We start from the raw sequence: 16,522 nt of genomic DNA on the forward strand, positions 1-16,522 counted from the left end.
TTCAGGCGGGAAGCTGAGTATGAGGCTGGAATCCAGAGGAGAGCCGTCGTTTATTTAATCCCCATTTCTGGACATTTTTGGTGTTTCTCGGTTTTCCCTGTTCTGCTGTCACTGTTATAGGCTGTTGTGAACAACAGCATGCACACGTGTTTGGGTGTGCGTCCCTTCTGTGATTTCTGTAGGACCTGCTTTCCCACAGGTGCCTTTGCGTCACAGTTGTGTCCCATGGTACAGCTGTGGTTACCAGTGCCCCCTGTGTAAGACCTCAGAACTGACCTTAGAGACGACCAAGCGGTGAGGCAGCGTGCAGCCCGGGCGGGTGCTGTGTTGCAGAAATGCAGTGAACTAGCCTTTCAGATGGGTCCTTTTGTCTTCAGCCTCCCAGTTCTATGTACTCACATCTGAGATTTATTCTTTAACCGTTTTTGGGAGGAAGTGTAGAAAAAGAGGGTGCCGTCCTTCAGGAATGTGTTGTTAGAATCTGACCTTTCAGAGTTCAGGAATGAGGTACTTGAGGGCTTGCACTGTGATCTTTGTAGGAAATCACAGCCGTGGAGAGTAGCTTCAGGGTTCACTCCTGGACGTTGCTGCAGCGTCCTCAGTGGGCTGTGGAAGTGGTCAGTGTCCTTTTCTTACCTGAGAAACACGAAGTCCAGGGGAAGTGCAGCGGAGTGAACCCTCCCTCCAGAACCAGAACGCCCTTCAGGGGAGCTGCTGCCTGACCCACGTAGGAGCACCAGCCAGGCTGCGTGGCTCCCTCTGTGCAGGCTGGAGAAGGCGCCAGCATTCACCATCCTTCAAGTCTGTGCACTTTCCATCAGCTGGTAAAGATCGAGCTCGGCTGTAGCCAGGCATGAAGACCCGGAGCCCTGGAGCCACATCTGGGTCTGAGTCTCTGCCCCGCCGCTCGCTGGTCCCTGCCCCACAGCACTTCCTCTTTCCGCTTGACTTTGTTTTTTGTAGCTACCTGACGTTACCTCTTTCTGTTTGTTTCTTCTTTCTTCTTGGGAAGGAGTCTCTGTGAGTCAGGGACGTGGTTGGGTTTACTGCTGTATCCCTGGAGCCTAGAATAACATCTGGCCTCTAACTGGGTCTCAGTGGTGGCTGATCACCAAGTAGATGAAGGCAGTTATTCAGCTTTCTGGTGCCTTTGAGTCCTCATCTGTTAGAGAGGACGATGTCAGCACCCACCTCACAGGCTGTTTCGAAGATGAAGTGAGATAGTAAACAAAGGGGCTGAACACAGTGTCTAGCACTGAGGTGAGGCTTTAATAAAGAGGAGCCAGTGTTGACATTGTCATTATCACTCTGCACAAGGCAGGTGGGAACTGCTTTTCAGTTTAGTTTTGTTTCTGAAGCCCTTGTTGGTTCTTGGAATGCTGTGCACCTCCGTCAACGAGAAGGGTATTTGGGGGATGTATTTCATTACTGGAAACTTGAGCAGTACTTATATGTGATAAGGATGCACTGTAGAATGTGGATTTCTTCTTCTTTCTCTAAATCTGTATCAGAATGGGGTGTGGTGGCCTGTCAACTTTATACACCCGATTCCTAGACTAGGATAGCTCAGTGCACATTTGTGGAATTAATGAATGATCACACCCCCGCCAGCTGTCACCTTCCCTTGGCCTGGTGCAGTCCACGCCTGGGACACGCTGCTCTTCACCATCATTGTATGGTAAGTCCCATGAAGGGCTTCATTGATGGTGCTGCTCACCAGCATCTAGAATGGTGCTCGATGACTGTTAGAGGAATGAATTACCCTGTGGAGAACATCTCCTGAGCCCCTTTATGCCCACTTTGATGAGAATGAGCTCTGATGCCAGAGAAACTGTGAGTCTCCTTAGGCTCATGGCTGTACTGCTTTTCTGGATGGCACCTCCCTGTGTGGGACCTTCTTCTCAACGTCAGAAACATGGGTGGTACTCTTGAAACTGAAGTGGTGGTTCATTTCTTCTCCCCTCGCTCCAAAGGGACAGTATGATTTGGTCAAATGCCTGGCTCCCATTCGAGACCCCAAGACTGAGCAGGATGGGCACGACATTGAGAATGAGTGCCTGGGAATGGCTGTCCTGGCCATCTCGCACTATGCCATGATGAAGAAGATGCAGTTGCCAGAGCTTCCCAAGGACATCAGGTGAGCCTCCTGCTAGCTGAAGCGTTGATTGTGGGGTTGGTGTTATTTTTATGTGTTCTCATACATCTCAGTTTAACCACCTCCAGCTTTTGGCTGACCTCTGCTTTCTGCAAAGCCCTGTGTGTCCTAATTTTGAATGTTGGCTGATGACCTCAGAAATTTGTACTAGGGTGAAAGTTCTGGGCCAGAAATGCCAATCAGATTAGTGGCCCACATGCCCGCCCCTTCCCTCTCTGCCCGTGGTGGGCACTGCTGTGTATCACTGTGTTTTTTCCTTCTGTGCTGGATTCATCTTAAAATCTTCTCAATCTAGCTCTCCGGGCAGTTACTACCACCCCAGCCCGAACTAGAGTTGGCTGGAGAGCTGTTAATTCTGATGTGAAGGGTGATCAGCTGTTCCTTAAGTATGCTTTGTGATCAAGTCTTTAGTATTCAATCTGTGTAATTTCCACCCATCCAAGAAATAGTCTTTTTTTTTTTTAACCAGTGAGCTGTTGTGATTGTTGTAAATGAGGGCCATCTCATTTTGAAGAGGAAGCTGTTTTTAGCTGTATTATTTGTGGTAGCGGCATGCATCTTCTCATGAGTTGCTTCTCGGATGTCCTTGCCCTGGACCAGAGTTAGGAGCAGAGCACAGCTGCTCCTCAGTGATGTTGGGCTGAAGAGCTGCCTGGCTGCCACTGTCTCTTTCTCCTGTGGCTTTTTCTCTGGGCACCTCCTCTTTATTTTTTCATAAGCCTCAAGTAAAAAATGAAAACTCTTCTCTAATCTTTGTCTCCATTACATTCATCTAAAAAAGATGATATTTGCTGGGGATAAATTCCAAACTTCACAGTTTTCGACTCTTTTGAAACCATTTGTTCAGGGGCTCCCCTGTGCCAGGTGCCATCTTGGGCCTGGGAGTAACAGACAGACAGGTCTTCCTGTGTGTCGGGCCCCCAGTGGACGTGTTCTTTCTTCCGTAGGTGTTTTTACTCTTGTTAAAACTGGCTCCTGGGGGCTGGCCCAGTGGTGAAGCAGTTAAGTGCACACATTCCACTTTGGCGGCCCAGGGTTCGCCAGTTCAGATCCCAGGTGCGGACATGGCACTGCTTGGCATGCCATGCTGTGGTAGGCATCCCACATATAAAGTAGGGGAAGATGGGCACAGATGTGAGCTCAGGGCCGGTCTTCCTCAGCAGAAAGAGGAGGATTAGCAGCAGATGTTAGCTCAGGGCTAATCTTCCTCAAAACAAAAACAAAAAAACTGGCTCCTGTTCCAGCTGTGCATCAGTTTGTTGAGATTCTGTTAGTCATAGATACTCTCCTGTTAGCATCTAGAGGAGTAATAATCTTTCTGTTTACTTGTTGATCTGTGTAATGTATTGGGGACATTTTCACATAGCAAACACTGTCTTTCGTGTTAATTAGCTTTTATGTGTTTTTCCCATTTCTTATAAGAACAGTATGAGATCTCTATAGAAAAATCATAAAACAGACATGCAAGTAGAGCATACCAAGCATCTGTCACACTGGACCCCTTTCAGACCGCTGTCCAGCTGAAACCGAGTGTAATCACATGTGTCTAGGTGAGCACTGACGTGCGTGGGAGTGGTAACACTAGCAAGAGAAAACCGTAGGCAAGTTGATTCTGCCTCCTGCCTTTGTGACCTAGACCGTGTGATGATACCTGTGAGGATTCTTGCATCAGGGAGCTGTGTGGAGTGCCTTCCTGTCCTCTTTCAGTCTCTGTCCACCTCCGTGTCCTTACCCTTGTCGTCCTCATCCCCACCCCATCTAACACCCTCTGCAAGAAGGTCCTCCTCTCTCATTCGACAACACGTGGAAGATTTGTAGACTTAGGCTTGCTTCTAAGCTATTCTCTGCTGATCTGTATGTGAAAAAGAGATGTATTTTCCTGCTCTCTTTTAGCTACAAGCGATATATTCCAGAAACATTGAATAAGTCCATCAGACAGAGGAACCTTCTCACCAGGATGCGGATAAATAATGTTTTCAAGGATTTCCTAAAGGAATTTAACAACAAGACCATTTGTGACAGCAGCGTGTCCATGCACGACCTGAAGGTGAAGTACCTGGCCACCTTGGAAACTTTGACAAAACATTATGGTGCTGAAATATTTGAGACTTCCGAGTTACTGATTTCATCAGAAAATGAGATGAATCGATTTCATCTGAATGACAGTGGAAACATTCTCTACTATGAAGTGATGGTGACTGGAAATCTTGGAATCCAGTGGAGGCAGAAACCAAATGTAAGTGGTGCTAGGTGGCTGATCAAAACACGACATCCTGTGTCACATGGTATATTCTGTTCACGCTGTTGGAATGATTTGTTTGCATGTCCGTCACCCATCAGCTGAGTCTAAATAAAGGCTCAAAACCATGTATTGTTCATCTTTTATTGCATCCATGCAGCAGTAGGTCTAAATAAATATTTATTGAGTTCTGTAGGGAAATAGAGAAATATAATAACAGTGTAGATAATATACAATAATATAAATAATAACCGCAGACATTTACTGCATGCTTACCATGTACCAAGTGCTTTTCTAAGCATTTACATGTATTAACCCGCTCATTCCTTAAAAAAAACTTTGAGGGGAATACTGCCGTTATCGCTGTTTTATAGATGAACACAAAGAGGCACAGAGAAGTTAAGAAACTTGCCCAAGGTCATAACTAACTAATGAGCGATTGTGCCAAGAGTTGGACTTGGGCCTCTGGCTCCATGAAGTAAGGTAATTGACTTTTCCATTCGAAGCTTCTCTTTGAAGTGTTTGTAGGATGAGGCGATAGAGCAGAGTGGTTTAATCACATGGATTTTAAACCTAAGCAGACCTGGTTCAAATCCTAGCTCCACTAGTCATAGCTCTGTGGCCTTGGGAGGGTTCCTTCACCTGCGTCAGACACATGTTATTCATCTGTAAAGTGGAGATTCTTACCGTATCTACCTCACAGGATTGTTGAGAGAACTGAATGTCGTTTAGCACAGAGCCTGGGATATAATAAAGGTTCGATAAATTATTATAGCTGCTCTTGTCATTATTATTATTGTAAATAATAACATTGAAGTCAAGGTGAGATTCATTTTCTCCTCCTGTTTTATTCTCCTGCTAGAATAACAATGCCTAATGCTTACTGAGTGCTCTCCATGCAGTAGGTACTGTGTTGACAAGAACTTATGAAATCTCAGAGAGCCTCGTGAAGATGTAAGATCTCTCTTTTAGGGATGGGGAGATGCAGGCTCAAAGAGATGACCTAACTGGTTACGTAAGTGGCATAGGCGGGATCTTAACCCAGATCTCTAGTCTTCAAGACTCACGCTACACAACATATTTAACCTTATGCAGACGTGTATGCCCACGTTCGGTCCGTTCATATTTGGGAGGAACATGTTCTCTGGCTGTGTTGAGACCGTGTCTCCGTGCGAAGTGTGGGGATCTGGTCATAGATGCACGTCTAGTGGGCAGTTATTGCCCTTTCTGAATTTACTTGAACATCTGAGATTACTATGCAAAGAGTTTAGTCCGTGTGCTCAGTAAAGGCTCTTCCAGGTGTAAAATCCCAGGAATTCCTGATCGGACCCAAAACTGCGACGCCAAGCCCGTGGATGCCAACTCTCCCCATTCCCCTGTAAATCCGAGCACGCTGGTTTTCTCTTCTTTGGAGAAATGTAGACCCTGCATTGGTTTGCCAGAAGCATTGACCTTTTACTGAAAGAAAATGAAAAAGCCAACTTAACTCTGTCACTTTTGTGCATCTTATCAGGTTGTTCCTGTTGAAAAGGAAAAAAATAAACTGAAACGGAAAAAACTGGAAAATAAATACAAGAAGGATGAGGAGAAAAACAAAATCCGGGAAGAGTGGAACAATTTTTCTTACTTCCCTGAAATTACTCACGTTGTAATCAAGGAGTCTGTGGTCAGCATTAATAAACAAGACAACAAAAAAATGGTGAGTTTGCTCCAGAAGCCATTCAGTCTGGGTCTGGTGACGAGAGGAGACTTTGCTGAGCACAGTTGTGCAACACAGGCTTTTCAGAGTTCCTGTCCCAAAGAGAAAATCTGATGATTGTCTTATTTAAGCCAAAAAGTCCCTGTTGCTGACACAGACATGATCAGTGTCAGTTTTCAGTTATACTGGCACGTTTCAGTGTCCCTCTTTGGTCTCGCAAATGTGTGTCTGCTTCAGAGTTTGCTGCCTCCCAAAGATATTTCAGCATCAATATTTAATTCACAAAGGTGAGTGGATTTGAAGGAAAAGAAGATGGTGGATGTCAGCGCTTTTCCCCAAGGGCTCCGGTATGGCCTCTCTGCTCAGTTGGGTGGGTCATCTGGGCTGTGGTTGATGCGAAGCCTGGCTTTGCACTTCAGCGGTGTCAGGCTGGTGGCTGTGGCCACAGTGGCAGTCCTCATCATGGTGTCAGGCACACCCAAGTGACTCTCAGACAGAGGAAGGGGTGTTCAGTCTCACTTCCTCATTTTTGCTATCAGTGAGGACATAATCTAGACAGACAGGCAGTTTGGCAGGGGAAGTGGGAGCCTTGCCAAAATAAACATGTTTGTGTTGGGCAAGTCACGGCTGACGACACGTGGAGGGGACGAGGACGGGCTGGAGAGGCAGGCACCCTCACAAAGTGAGGGCGGTCAACACCAGGGAACTGCCATGTTTTGCCTAAAATTTGGCAAATAGTGTGTCGCAAGGGTAGCACTCAGTGCTGGGAAAGAATCTGGTGTTGTGGTTTAGGACAGGGGGCCACAGTCTGCATACAGAGTGACTCATCTTTTCCGTACACCTTTTGGAAATTGGCTCAGCCACATGCATGAAAAGCCTCGAAAGTGCTTCTGTATCCTTCTGTCCAGGAACCTGGGCTCTGTCTTCCAGAGACAGTGATAGATGGTGGCAGCGGGCTGTAAATGAGGATGTTTACCCTAACAGTATTTACAGTGTCAAAACACTGAAAGTCACCTAAATTGACAATAATAGGAGAATGGGAAAATAAATCACAATTCCCCTGAGCAGTAGAATATTATATAAACAAATTGCTGAATTTAATAGTTTGGAACAGTGTTTTGTAAATGGAAAAAGGCAGAATATAAAGCTATTTATAGAATGGTACCAATTTTGTTCAAAAAATTTAAAAAACATATGCATATCTGTACACATGCTCTTAGACCAATAATCAGATATTAACAGCTGTTATTTATGGTGGATTATGAGTGATTTTAATTTCTTTATTGCCCCCTGCCCCCCACTGGACCTCCCTCTTTTTTAACAATAAATGTACATTAGTTTCATCAGGAGACTGTACTAAAAACCAAAGTGAAGGGAGAAGTAGAAAAGCCCAGACGGATGTTAGTGGAAAATGGAAAATGGAGGGAGGAATGAGAAGAGGTGTGGTTTATCAGCGTATTGGAGACATTCGCCTGTTACATACTGTGTCCACGTGATCTTCTTCAGGGCTCACAGGAGCCTGGGATGTGGGGATTTGGGCCCCGTTCCCAGGAGGGGAAGCTGAGACCCACAGAGAGCTGCAGGGACTGGTCCAGGGTCCCGGGGTGGGAACGCGGCAGCTCCAGGGCCTTCTCCTCCCCAGAGACCCTGTAGATGGAGAGCTTGGCCCAGCCGTGGTCTGGTCTTCAACACGGCCAAACCCTGAAGACGCGTGGCAGGGTTGGAGAGGCATCAGCCAGCTGGCACAGTTTTTGTGAGCCTGCCCCTGTCCTGCCCTGGCTGACGGAGTCAAGTCCAGCCCCTGGCTGCTGCGCCGCTCGTCCGAGGCAGAGCTCACTCTGACCACGTGGGCCGGCAACTCTGCCAAGCCTCAGTGCTGTGTAGGGAGCAGGCGGAAGGCAGGAAGAAATAGATGTTTGATCGCCCCGTGACTCTATTTTCCTCTACGAACACCACCTCTCCCTGTGTGCCAGGCACTTCCTATTCCAAACACTGTACAGACATCAGCTCTTCCTGTCCATATCGACCTGATGAGGTGGGTATAATGTTATCCCCATTTCACAGAGGAGGAAGCTGAGGCACAAAAAGGTTAAGTGCCTTGTTCAAGGTCACGCAGCTATTAGGTTAAACCATTTGAAATTGCCACTATTTGACAACTTTTGACCTGGATGACTGACGATTACATATGCTTAAACATAATAGCAAGTGAAGATGCTGAGGTTTGAATCCAGTGAAGCTGGTGCAGGGCCTGGGGTGGCACTGTGCGGTGTTCTCTTCACTGTCCCTTTCCCGCATCCCTTCCTGGCCAAGGGATTTCCAAGCCCTTTGATGAGGCAGTACTGGGGCTGCCGGTCTTCCAGGCAAGCATGATACTAGCATGTTATGAAGTCATATCTTGATTTCCCTCTTCTCTCTGCATCTCCTCGATGTCTCCTGCTTCCGTTCAGACTCTGCTCTCAGGGAGCTTGAGTGCTTACGTGGTCTCATTTGTATGGGACTGGGTGAAGCGCCACCCGAGCCAGACCTTGTTGAGTTTGCTCTTTGGGCATCTGCAGGTGGGTGCCAGGTCGCACCTGCAAGGAAGCATGCTCAGTGCAGTCTCCTTCCTGAGCCTCCATGCCTCTGCTGGCCCTGCCCTCTCTTGGCCTCCTTGGCTCACAACCCCGGAGTCCCCATCCTGTGGCACCACAGCTGACTGTTGCTAGGCCCGCTTACCTCCGTCCTGGCTAATTGCTTAATCTGTCCCCTCTCCCCTTCACTGGTCTTCTCAGCTCCATCTGTCAGCCGCCGGCCTCCCCTTTTCCTGAGGCTTCGGAAAGGGGCTTCCTCTCAAGTGCCGTCTTGCTTTCTCTCAAGGCTCAGGTGCTGCTTAATTAAGATTTGTGGGTCTGAGCTCTAAGTCATCGCTTTCATACTTGCCTTCCCCAGGAGGTGCTCCTGGTTGACCCCGAGGCTCCTCCCAGATGGCAAACTCTGCTCAGGCTGCACGGTCAAGACGAAAAACGCTCTCGTCTTCACCTCCAGGCGTTTTTCTGAATCTTCCATCCATGGAGATCCCTCCTCCTTCCCCAATTCTCCCACTTGGGGAAAATTTTCTGCCTCCAAACTCAGGGGTCCCTTCTTTTAATCCGGCAACCTCATCATTGTTTCAGGGACTGTTCCTGGATTAAAATCCAGGAGTTTCACCTTGTAGACCAACTCCACATGAGATGCCACATGAGATGAAGCACCTTTTCCTTTTATTTAAAACTGGAGTAGTGCTGACTGAGTCGGTCATTGCTTAGTGCCAAGACCAGGGCACCGCTTGCACACACGCTGCTCCTCCCTCCGCCACCTTGATTCAGGCTTGCTCTTCCTTCTGGACCGTGCTGTCAGCTTCTCCGTGGGTCTCCTGCCTGCCACAGCTCCCTCTTCTCTTCCTCACACACACACACTGTCTCACTGATAGTTTTGGGATAACAGATGAGAAACTGTGCGGAACAAAGTCCTCTGTAAATGCAATGAGTACAGCTACTGTCAACAAAAAGAGTTTTCCTGTGAGTTCTTGCGTTTTCCATTGTATTTGCAGTTTCTTCTCACTGTGTGCCTCCCCGTAGAGTCAGCGCTTGAGATGGGAGGCATGTGACGTAACTGCGGGCATTTCTTCTCTCTCACCAGGAACTGAAGCTCTCTTCCCACGAGGAGGCCTTGTCCTTTGTGTCCCTGGTAGATGGCTACTTTCGGCTCACAGCAGACGCCCATCATTACCTCTGCACCGACGTGGCTCCCCCGTTGATCGTCCACAACATACAGAATGGCTGTCACGGTCCAATCTGGTTGGTTCTAGAACCTTTCCGTTGCCTTTGGTGTGAGAAGAACCCACATTCAGTGATGGGGAATGTGGCCTCCTCACACACAGGTGTCATCAGTGGTTTAGGTTGGGGCCAGATAAGCACATTGTTTGGTACGAGTGGTGCCCTCTTTCTCGTCTCTGCTGTCCACTGGTCGGGCCTTCCTGGCATCTCCTGTCTTGGTCCTTGCAGCAGCCGCCTCTCTTCTCCCTGTTCGGTCTCCTCGTGCGTTAACCCCTCACCTGTTCACAGCTGACCAAGAAACACCATGCTTCCTAACCCCTTTCTGTGCCAAACAGCGCCAGACAAGTGGTGGGGACAGTGAGGGTGAGCGACCCTTGGAGCTGGAGGGGCTTCACTGGACCTCTGCTCGCCTGCGTCTCAGGATTAGTAGTCTGGTGATGGGTTACCTGGTGCTACCGGAGCCGGCTGGTAGCTTAGCTCCAGCAGTTAGCAGTACGCGTCCGTCTCTGAAGTGGAGTCGAAGTTCGCCTCTCTGTGACTTCTGCCTCCTCGTTTGAGTTCTGCCATTTGAAGCAGCGGGGGTTCGGTTCACTTCCTCCTCCGTGTGGCTGTCCTTCAGGCCGAGGAGAGCAGCTGCTTCGTTGCCTCTAGCTCTCTCTTCCCAGACCAAAATTCATCTGGGGAAGCATTTCCTAAGCTGTCTTCCACGTGCCGTGGTTTCCCCCTTCCTCCCTGTCCTGGTTATCTGTGGGCAGGTCGTTTGCTGGTTATCCCAGGCCTGGAGAAGCTCACAGACTCACGAGAGGCAGACACACAAGGAGCTGAGTGCGAGGCGTTGAGCATGGTGATAACTATCCCAGCCACAGGCAGGCGCGGGGCCCTGGCCCTTGCTTGTCCCTTGGCCCGGGTGGCATGCCTTTCCTGCCGAATCTGCACAGCCACCCTTCCTGCAGGGGTCAAGCAGACAGCACCGTGCAGGTGAAGTCTTCCCCGCCACCTTCTGTAGAGCAGCCCCTCTCCCCCTGCACGCTTACTCCTGGCTCTCTTCCTCGGCTTGGTCATGCTTCAGTGGCGCTTAGGACCTCCTGGCACTGTTTGTTTTTGCGTCCATTTACTTCTTGTCTGCCCAGCCTCACCACCCAGAACTTGAGCCCCGTAAGGGCAGGGTGCTGTCTCCTCTGCTCGTTGCTCTCCCTCAGCACCCGGGGCAGGCCGGGCACATCGCAGGCCTCAGTAAGCAGTTGTTGAGTGAGTGAACATCTGCTGTTGCGTGCGAGGCTGACACTCCGCCTAAGGAGCCTTCTCAGAGTGGCCAGCGTTCAAACCAGATTACACTGTGAAGAACCACTAACCAGTTCTTAGGGGAAAGGGCATCCGAGGTGGGGCATCCACATGTGCAGGGGCATGAAGGCCTCAGGAACTGTGCAGCAGTTGGTCTCTGCCTTCTAACATGGGTGGACCACGTCAGCCCTCTTTGACCACACTTGGCGAGCACACTCGCTAGGTGTAGTGACCTCAGGTGTGGATGTATTTAGCAACTGCTCACTGCCTTCCGTGTGCCGGGACCGATTGCTGCTGGGCATGCGAGGAGTGTGAGACAGGCGCGTTCCCCACCCACATCTATCTAATGCTCACTGGTATCTTTATTCGGTGTTTATCGTTCAGTTGTTTATTCAGCAGCTGCCGTGAGCCAGGCATGCTCTGATTACGGAGGGTATAGCAGTGAACAGAACAACCCACGTCCCCACCCTCCTGAGGCTCCTGTTCTAGTTGTGCTGCCTGGGGCTGGGGGAGGGACCCCCACCACTGCCTCGTATCGGGTGACTCTGCGTCCCCAGCCTGGGGGAGCCCTTCTGGCTGAGCTGGAGGCGGCGTGTCTGGGGGCTCAGTGCCTCAGGCAGCAGGCCGAGTCCTCCTCTAGACCTCTGAGCCTCGGCTGTGCCGGGGCTCCTCAGTGTCTCAGCCTGCCTCATGTGATATCATGGGGACCCTAGGACCCGGGACGGGTAATGCGATGGGGCCCTGGGACTGGAGGCGGCTCAGGGAAGTGGATACCCTGCAGGGTTCGCGCGCTTCTGTTGGTGTGAGCTCTCTCTCCCTCCAGCACAGAATATGCCATCAATAAACTGCGGCAAGAAGGAGGCGAGGAGGGGATGTACGTGCTGCGCTGGAGCTGTACCGACTTTGACAACATCCTCATGACCGTCACCTGCTTTGAAAAGTCTGAGGTCAGTCAGGACACTGGCTTGGGCCAAGCCCCATGGCCACAGGGTGTTGGGTGCAGCCTGGTCCAGGAGCTGCTGCAGAGAGGACCACCCTTGGGGGAGGGGGTGGAAAGCCTGGGTCTCTGAGAAAATCCCTTGCAGTTCTGACGGGGGCAGCCTGCTCTCCAAGAGGAGACGGTGCCCGAGCAGCCAGAACCCGTAACCTTTCCTCCTCTCGGCCCTTTCTTTCTTCCTTCGAGGGCCCGTGGCAGGGTCCCCCGTCGCTCTGGAAGGGGGAACGCGACCAGAAAGCCACTTTACACCAAGGCTTGCGTAGTCTGTGTAATTGTTTAGAGTGGTGGTTTTACACTCGGTGCTGAGACCCTCACAGACCCAGCCGTGTGCGTGTGGCGTTCACGGGTACACGCCAGCGCCCAGGAGGCCCTCTCGGCAGCCTGGCCAACACGGTTTTCCCCACATGGTAGCTTTAGACCTCTTAAGTGACAAGCTGCTGTCCCATGTTTTGCCAGCAAGTGGAGGTGTCTGCTAGTGACTCACGTGTAGCTGGAAGCCAGGACGGATGTGAGAGGAATCCCGAAGGCTGGGGTGGAAGCCAGTCGTCAGCTTCACCTCGCTAGACCACAGATGCCTTTGTTGTTATGTGATTTTTTTAAGTGCGAGAAATGGAATATTTTAAAAGACAGTGAATTTTACAGAATTAGTCCAAGTAAATACGTGAGTGCTGATTGGATTCAGCATGGACTGTGAAAACGGGCGAGGAGTGGCCGCGAGATGGGAGGCAGCGCGTGAGCACGTCGGGGCCTCAGACACAGGAAGGAGAATCCAGACTGCCCCTGGGACTGGGCTCGGTCAGGAGTGGGAAGAGGAGATGGCAGGAGGAGCCCAGTGCTGCCAGTGTCCTGGACAACATCTCAGGGGCCCCCGGCCTGCATGGGGTCTTCCTGCACGCTGGGCTGAGCTGTGCTGGACCAGGAATGTCAGTGATTCAGTGACGTGGTCCTCCCCGTGTCAGGTTACCTGGGGAAATGAGGACTCACCCTCCTGTTGGTTTAGCTCACCAGTCACTGTGCTGAGCCCTTTACCTACGTGTTCTCCTTCACACCTCGCACTAGCCCAATGGGACAGTGGATCTTGTCCCTGTACAGAGGAGAAAACCAAGGCCTTGAGATTTTAAATACCTTGTGCTCGTTTATACCATAAGTAGATCTTTCTGGCCCCCATTCTTAACCGCTAAAAGTGCCCATAAAGGAAAACTTCTGCTTATACTTCCCCTCTGGCACCACAGAATCCCAAAACTGGACCAGACGGCTGACCGCCATCTCCTGGGGCGGTTCTCCTCACATGGACACATGGCCTGGAAGGGCTCAGTTTGAGGGAGTTCCTGGATAAGTTTTGCTATAGTAATTATTAATTCATGCATAGTGTTTGCTAACTTTTATAAAGCGCTGTTTTTTACATGCACCGTGTCATGTAGTCATAGCAGCAGAACGTCATCTTACAGGTCCGGAATGAAGAGGTGCTGTCGTGGCCATCACTGCTCTGTTGTGCTGTCTAGTGTTAGCTCCGGGCCATCAGTGCCTTCTCCTGGACCCCCTGTTGTTAGTTATTGTTTTGTTTCCTTGTTTGTGATAAGCGTTTTGTTTCTGGATAATTTCAGATTTCCAGAATGTTACAGGGGTAGTGCAATCTGTGTCCCCTTCACCCAGCCTCCCGTTGGCAACATCTCACATCCTCCTGGCACATTTGCCTGGCCCCTTTTAAACTGACACCTTGTTTCTGGTCATCTTCCCGAACGGCAGGTGCTGGGTGGCCAGAAACAGTTCAAGAACTTTCAGATCGAGGTGCAGAAGGGCTGCTACAGCCTGCATGGCTCGGACCGCAGCTTCCCCAGCCTCGGGGACCTCATGAGCCACCTCAAGAAGCAGATCCTGCGCACGGACAACATCAGCTTTGTGCTGAAGCGCTGCTGCCAGCCTAAGCCCCGAGGTTGGTGTCCCCGTGCCGGAGCTTGGCCGTTTCCCCTCGGCGATGCGCCGGGAACCCAAGCAAGCGAAAGATGTCGACTGGTGAAGAGAGGGGCCCTCCCCGTGGTTTCTAGGTGTTTTTCGTTGAGTTTTATTACAAGTCTGTCCCCGACTCAAATCGCATTCCTCCACTGTCAGCATTTACTATAGAAAAGATGGAAGCTTTCTTCTGCGTCTCAGGTAGGCTGCGGAAAGAGGCGTGTCTGGGATTAGTAAGCAGAAATTTACTTCTTTCTTCCTTAAAGTAAAATGTTTTGAGTTCCCTGTCAGCGGTTTATTTCTCTGAGAAATGTTCCTGGCACATCTTCTGCAGGCCAAGAATTGTGTTAGATTCAGAGACTCAGAAATGCCTCAGACCCACCCTGTCCCTGTGTCCTAAAGGTTCCCAGTCCAGTACAGAAAACGTTAGTACATGAGGCCACTGCAGGATGTGACGGCCGTTTGAGTCGACGCGCATCAGGCCCTGCGGTTGCAGAGGAGGGTGGCCACGACCCCCGAGGCACATGGCCTGGAAGGCTGCAGGAGGCAGTGGGGCTTGAGCCGCATTGGAACGTGAGCAGGAGGTTGCCAGGTCAATGAGGGCACGTCCAGCACGGCCTGTGTAGGGGCAAAGCGGCAGGCAAAGGGAGAGGCTGCCGCACAGCCCAGTGGAGCTGGAAAGATGGGGCGCATGAGCCTGGGAGGCGAGAGGTGGTGGATCCTTGGGAGGCCCTGGCTCCTTGCCAAGGACCTGGGACTTTATCCCACAGGGAGCGGGGAGCCAGGAGGCTCAGGGAGTAAAATGGATAGGGGAAATGGGAACTCAGCTGCACTGTTTTAGGCCCTGTAAACAGTGTCACTGATGTCCTGCTGGTCGCCTCTTAGAATGTGCAAACTGGAAGGACACTGACGGGTCACCCGGTCACGTGCCCCATTTTATAGATGAGAAAACTGAGGACTGGACAAGTGAAGTGGGTCTCATTGAAGGTCAAGGTCAAAGAGGGGTTTGAGTGCCAGGTCTGACCCCCAAATGCTCGATCTATCGAGTCCTGGTTTTTTTCACGTTCCCTTCCCGCAAGGGACCGCCCTGCGTGTGTGGAATCCCCCCATTGGAAGGCATCAGGCCTCAGAGGGCAGCACAGTTGATCCTGAGGCCCTGGTGAGTGTGGCCAGGAAACTGTGGGAAGTCTCCGAGACACATCATGTTCCTCTGAGGCGTACCGCTGAGAGTCTTCTCAGCAGGGCAGCAGAGGAAGCCACCCAGGGCAGAAGGGTGCCCGGTTCTTGATGTTCGGATCACTTTCCGTCTCCCGGCAAGGGCCATCACCGAACCTGGTAAAGAGAAGGGACTTGGGTGCTGTCGCTCATGTGGGGCCTCCTTCCCCCCTCGAGGAAGAGCTGCGGTGGGTTTCTGTGCTGGAAGACAGTCGGCCTCAAAGGAGAAAGCACCTCTGCCCCTTGACCCTGGGGTCTCGGAGCGCATTGAGACCTTAAACCCCAGTGGCCCTAATTCCTCACGTAGCCTCTCCTTCCAGATCTTAGAAGCCTTCCTCTCCTGGGGTTGGTGGTCTGGGGTGAGGTTGAGGAAGTGGAGGGCAGCAGCCCGGGAGGCCAGGAGGTGGTGGCGGGTGGAGACTGGGGCGTGGTTTCTTTGCTGGGATTAGCTGGGGCTGGGGGTCTCTGGTGTAGATGCCACCCCTGCGAGCCCAGACCTGGGAGCCAGGAGCTGGGGCGGGAGGAGCACATCAACGGAAGCGAGCCCCTGTCCCATGGCGTCAGTTGAGGCCTCTGCAACTCTGCACCGAGTGCATTTAGTGTCTACTTCTCCCACTGGGTCCTGAACTCTGAGACAGGCGTGGGCTGCACTCCCTCTCGGACTCCTGGGGCACACAGCATCCCACACAGGGTCGGCATTCACCAGTGTCTGTCAAGTGGATGATCATGGCAATAGCCACGGTACTGTGGGTGCCTCCTAGTCCCAAGCACTTGACATGTAGATCTGCATTTCTTGTATCTACGCGGTAGCTCTTTGTAGCTGTTAGAAAGATGAGGAAATTGAGGCTCAGAGATGTTCAGTGACTTGCTCAAGGCCACGCACCTAGTAGTGTCAGTAGTAGTTACAGTAAGAGTAGCAATAAATCATAATGGTGATGATAATGGCTGCTGTTGTGTGAGTAATGCGTGCAATTTGCCAGGCTATTTGAGGGTCTTTCATGTTTTAAGTAATTTAATCCTCAAAACAACCCAGAGAACATTGTTATCTCGTTCACCTGAGATCACTTAGGTACTTAGTGGAGGAATGGGGATTTGAACTCACCTTTTCTAACTCCAGCTCAAGTGATCTTTCCTCTGCATCACACTCTCTGCAAAGGGGTGCAGATATGGCCGTCAGCCCAAGACTCTGGGA

The 16,522-nt window shown here is 50.8% G+C and overlaps 1 protein-coding gene across 16 annotated transcripts in view; it reads left to right on the forward strand.

Moving 5' to 3' along the window:
* Positions 1 to 16,522, forward strand: part of JAK1 (Janus kinase 1) — a 142,881-nt gene that overhangs the window by 107,511 nt on the left and 18,848 nt on the right. For all 16 annotated transcript variants that reach the window (XM_070267535.1, XM_023641948.2, XM_070267536.1 and 13 more), the window contains 6 exons: positions 1,974 to 2,137; positions 4,049 to 4,391; positions 5,908 to 6,093; positions 9,751 to 9,908; positions 11,992 to 12,115; positions 13,912 to 14,098. In XM_070267535.1, coding sequence (XP_070123636.1) covers positions 1,974 to 2,137; positions 4,049 to 4,391; positions 5,908 to 6,093; positions 9,751 to 9,908; positions 11,992 to 12,115; positions 13,912 to 14,098 — 1,162 coding nt within the window. The remainder of the gene's footprint in view (positions 1 to 1,973; positions 2,138 to 4,048; positions 4,392 to 5,907; positions 6,094 to 9,750; positions 9,909 to 11,991; positions 12,116 to 13,911; positions 14,099 to 16,522) is intronic.

Source organism: Equus caballus, chromosome 5 (assembly GCF_041296265.1).
Source record: "Equus caballus isolate H_3958 breed thoroughbred chromosome 5, TB-T2T, whole genome shotgun sequence".
Classification (NCBI taxonomy): Eukaryota; Metazoa; Chordata; class Mammalia; order Perissodactyla; family Equidae; genus Equus; species Equus caballus.